This window comes from Phaethon lepturus, unplaced genomic scaffold (assembly GCF_000687285.1).
Source record: "Phaethon lepturus isolate BGI_N335 unplaced genomic scaffold, ASM68728v1 scaffold10027, whole genome shotgun sequence".
Taxonomy (NCBI): Eukaryota; Metazoa; Chordata; class Aves; order Phaethontiformes; family Phaethontidae; genus Phaethon; species Phaethon lepturus.
The window spans coordinates 36,736-40,014 of record NW_010551115.1 but is presented as its reverse complement, the minus strand read 5'-3'; the positions used below and the strand labels follow the sequence as shown (position 1 = coordinate 40,014).

Here is a 3,279-nt window from a genome sequence, read left to right as displayed (position 1 = left end):
TTCTACTATTACGTGTCTGCAGAAAAAACCCCAAACCTGCCCAGTTTGAGGTCAGGTTTTTTTTTCCTTCTATACTTCACAGCAAAGTTCAAGGGGAAGGGTTTAGGCAACTTTACCATTCAGAGATAAGCTGGGGGAAATTCTTCTTCCCCTCAGCCAAATACTGAAGAAACTCAAGCAGTATCCTGCCCTTCACTTGACACACATCTTTCTCTTTGTTCCCTTTTGCCCCATCACTTCTGGGCAAAAGTAGTAACTGTACAAAGTAGCCAAAAGTAGAATGCTAGGATTACTAACAGTAAAAAACACCACCACCCACACACAACTGTTTAATATTGGTATATAAAAATCGGTGTTTTGTATTCCACTAAATAAAAACTTCAGTTCTTTGCAATAAATCTTAAGTGCGATTAAATGACCTTATGCTATGCTCCTAAAATGTTCTGCATATTTTCAGATCTTGTTTCTTAACATTTCTAACTTTTGTTTGATAAGAAAACAGTTGCAAAACACTTAAACGATTTCCTACAATTCTAATACAGAAGTCTGCTGTAAGTTTATACTGCGGAAAAAAGGTTTAAAAAGCATTTCAATTTCAAAATAGAAAAGAATACAAAGCGAAAAGATATTTATAGTACTATATACAAGTCTACTACTAAATTCACATTCATGCTTTATTCTACAAACTTCAATATAAAAATTATATTTAAGCAACCCTGTAAAAACACCCTATGTTTAGCTAAAAAAAAAAAAAAAAAATCACAAAGACATTGTGCTTTTTAAAATTCAGCTCTGGTGGAAAATGTAGCATTTCAGAAGAGGTAGGAACCTGAATAAAAGCACAAAAGGAAACAAAAATCCAGGTGTGTTCCCAGTGAGAATGCTTTTCCTTCGCAAGCTACAGAAGTTTCAAGGAAGTATCTTCCAGCACCTATACAAAATCAGTTTTTGAAAAATTACAGGAAGGTGTTAAGATGTCATTGAAAGCTGCCCAGGTAACTGGAATAAAATTCTTCACTAAAAGTTGTTACCAGCACAAAATACAGGAACTGAAATATTTGATTATTCTGGGACCACAGCAAGAGTCATGTCTGACAACTGTCTTTTGCTTATTCTGTACACTTTAAAAACATGGCTTTGCAGTTTTATTTGTGTCATTATAGCTGATCATGATGTCTGCATGTGTCACATTTTTTTGATTCTTTCAAAAAAGCATTTTCAACTCGTAGTTTTTCAGTCTCCTGTAAAACAGAAGAAACATTAGTGTATTAAGGAAGTTACACTCACTTCTTTCCTATTTCTAAGTAAGTGGTATAGACACTTGTTCAAGTGTTTTATCCATGATGTACTTGAGGAAATAAAATGGGGTGATTCTTCTCTGGGGCCTGTTAGGAGACAGACCAGCCACAACTGCATAAAATCAGAGGTGTCTATTTATTAGTCTCCAACAGAAGAGAAGAATTTTAGTTTTCATTCTCTCTATGTCAGGACATTACTTCATCTGTATTCTACTCTGCAGCTTACCTCAGTAAGTTTAGCATAATCTTTCTTCAGTTTCACAAGATACTGAATCTTCTGGTTTAGGTTTTGATGACCAAGTAATTTCCCATTCTCCTCAGCAAGAGAATCAACTTGCTTCCTCAGCAAGTCCATTTCCTGTAATTCATAAATACATTGTGTGACTCTTAACTGTAGCCCCTTCTCTTTTCAGAAGAAATAGCTTCTTTAAAGCTATTAACATACTAACATTTAAATTTGTTGTAACATGTGATGCAAGAGTTGGTTCGTTCAGGAAAACATATATTTCCTTAGGTACTACATTAGATTCTTCTAAAGGGCAAAAAAAAAGCACCATTTGATTTGTATTAGTAATTGCAACCATGATTTCCGTACCCAGAGTTCCAGTAGTGTAGGAAACAGCATTACAAATACAACTAAACTGCCAGAGAAAATATTTTCAGAGGCAGTCTTTGATTGCTAATTAATTCAGAATATTGTCCAATTAGCAACAGCTCTACCTCTGCTGACTAAGATTCTATTGTAAAGACAACAACAAAAAACCCCAACATAATAACCTTTCCAATTCTGTCTCTCTCTTCATACGTTTCCTCCAGTTTGGATCTAATTTCTTCTTTTTCGTGAAATGCTTTTAGCTCCAAAGCTCTTGTTCGTTCCATCTCCAGAGTCATTTCCATACAAGTATTCTCTTTGATTTTGAGGGCATTTTTGGTCTCTTCTAATCTGCCAATATAAGAGAAACATAAAATATTAAAAAAACAACATAAATGGCATAAAACTGAATTACTGAGTTAGCCTCGGACATGGAGACAGGCTCCTTTAAAAGCATCCTTTTGAGACAGTGTATTTTCCCTAGAACTCTGTGTTAAGAGAAGGAAATACTTCATTTTGCTTCACAGCTCTTGTGTTTGATACTACCTCTTAACTAGGCAGTGGTTTGGAGTTGCTCTTTTTTTTGGGAAGTATGCTGTTTCCAATCCAGGACATAGAGCTCCACCCATGAAAGAAAATAGAAGCTTCAGCTATAAGAACGCTTAGATTTAATTCATCTAAGGCACGTAAATTGCCAGATGAACTCCGCTGCTCCTCAAGTTTCCCCTAAATTGCCTGTTTCTATATGGCTTTTCCCTAATAGCCCTGTTGCTCAGAAACATCTCTGAGCAGCTCAGAGATGGTCTGAGCTTGCTTGGCCTGGTAACAGAAGGACCACCACTTTGGACAGATGTCTGCTGAAAATGCTTTAATTCTGTCAGGCTCACAGAATATTAAACTATGCCATCAAACTTCACAGCCGGTCTACTGATTATATGAACTTTAGTAGTTTTGCATGTTTATTCAAATATTGCATAAACTATTTTTGTCATTGGTTTTGTTTCACTGAAGCCTGGAGTTCAAGACCTACTGTATGAAAGCAGTGTTCATTTGCTGCATTTGTCAAGACATTTTCTTGATGACAAAAGAATCTTTTTCCTCTTTGTACATTATGTTTGAATGAGACATTGTAGCACTGTTTTAAAGTGTATTTCAGAGACCAGACAGGTATGAAAAAACAATGCATCAAATAGTGAAACAGCCCCTAATCAAGACTAGGGTTTCTGGAAAACTTAATATAAATTACTTTTGAAATGACCATGTGTGTAAAAACTTATCTTTATCCCTAAAAGAAGTTACTTACACAGAAAGTGTTCCATTAAATATAAATAACTCAAATATTAGGAGATCCAGCCATTATGAATCCTGAAGAAATACAGATTAGGGAAA

At 35.3% G+C, this 3,279-nt stretch overlaps 1 protein-coding gene across 1 annotated transcript in view; it reads right to left on the bottom strand.

The window, feature by feature from the left end:
* Positions 1 to 1,157: 1,157 nt before the first annotated feature.
* The window catches only part of KIF15 (kinesin family member 15), a 38,352-nt gene continuing 36,230 nt past the window's right edge, over positions 1,158 to 3,279 (bottom strand). Inside the window, 3 exon segments of the mRNA XM_010290776.1 lie at positions 1,158 to 1,241; positions 1,525 to 1,656; positions 2,076 to 2,241. Coding sequence (XP_010289078.1) covers positions 1,158 to 1,241; positions 1,525 to 1,656; positions 2,076 to 2,241 — 382 coding nt within the window.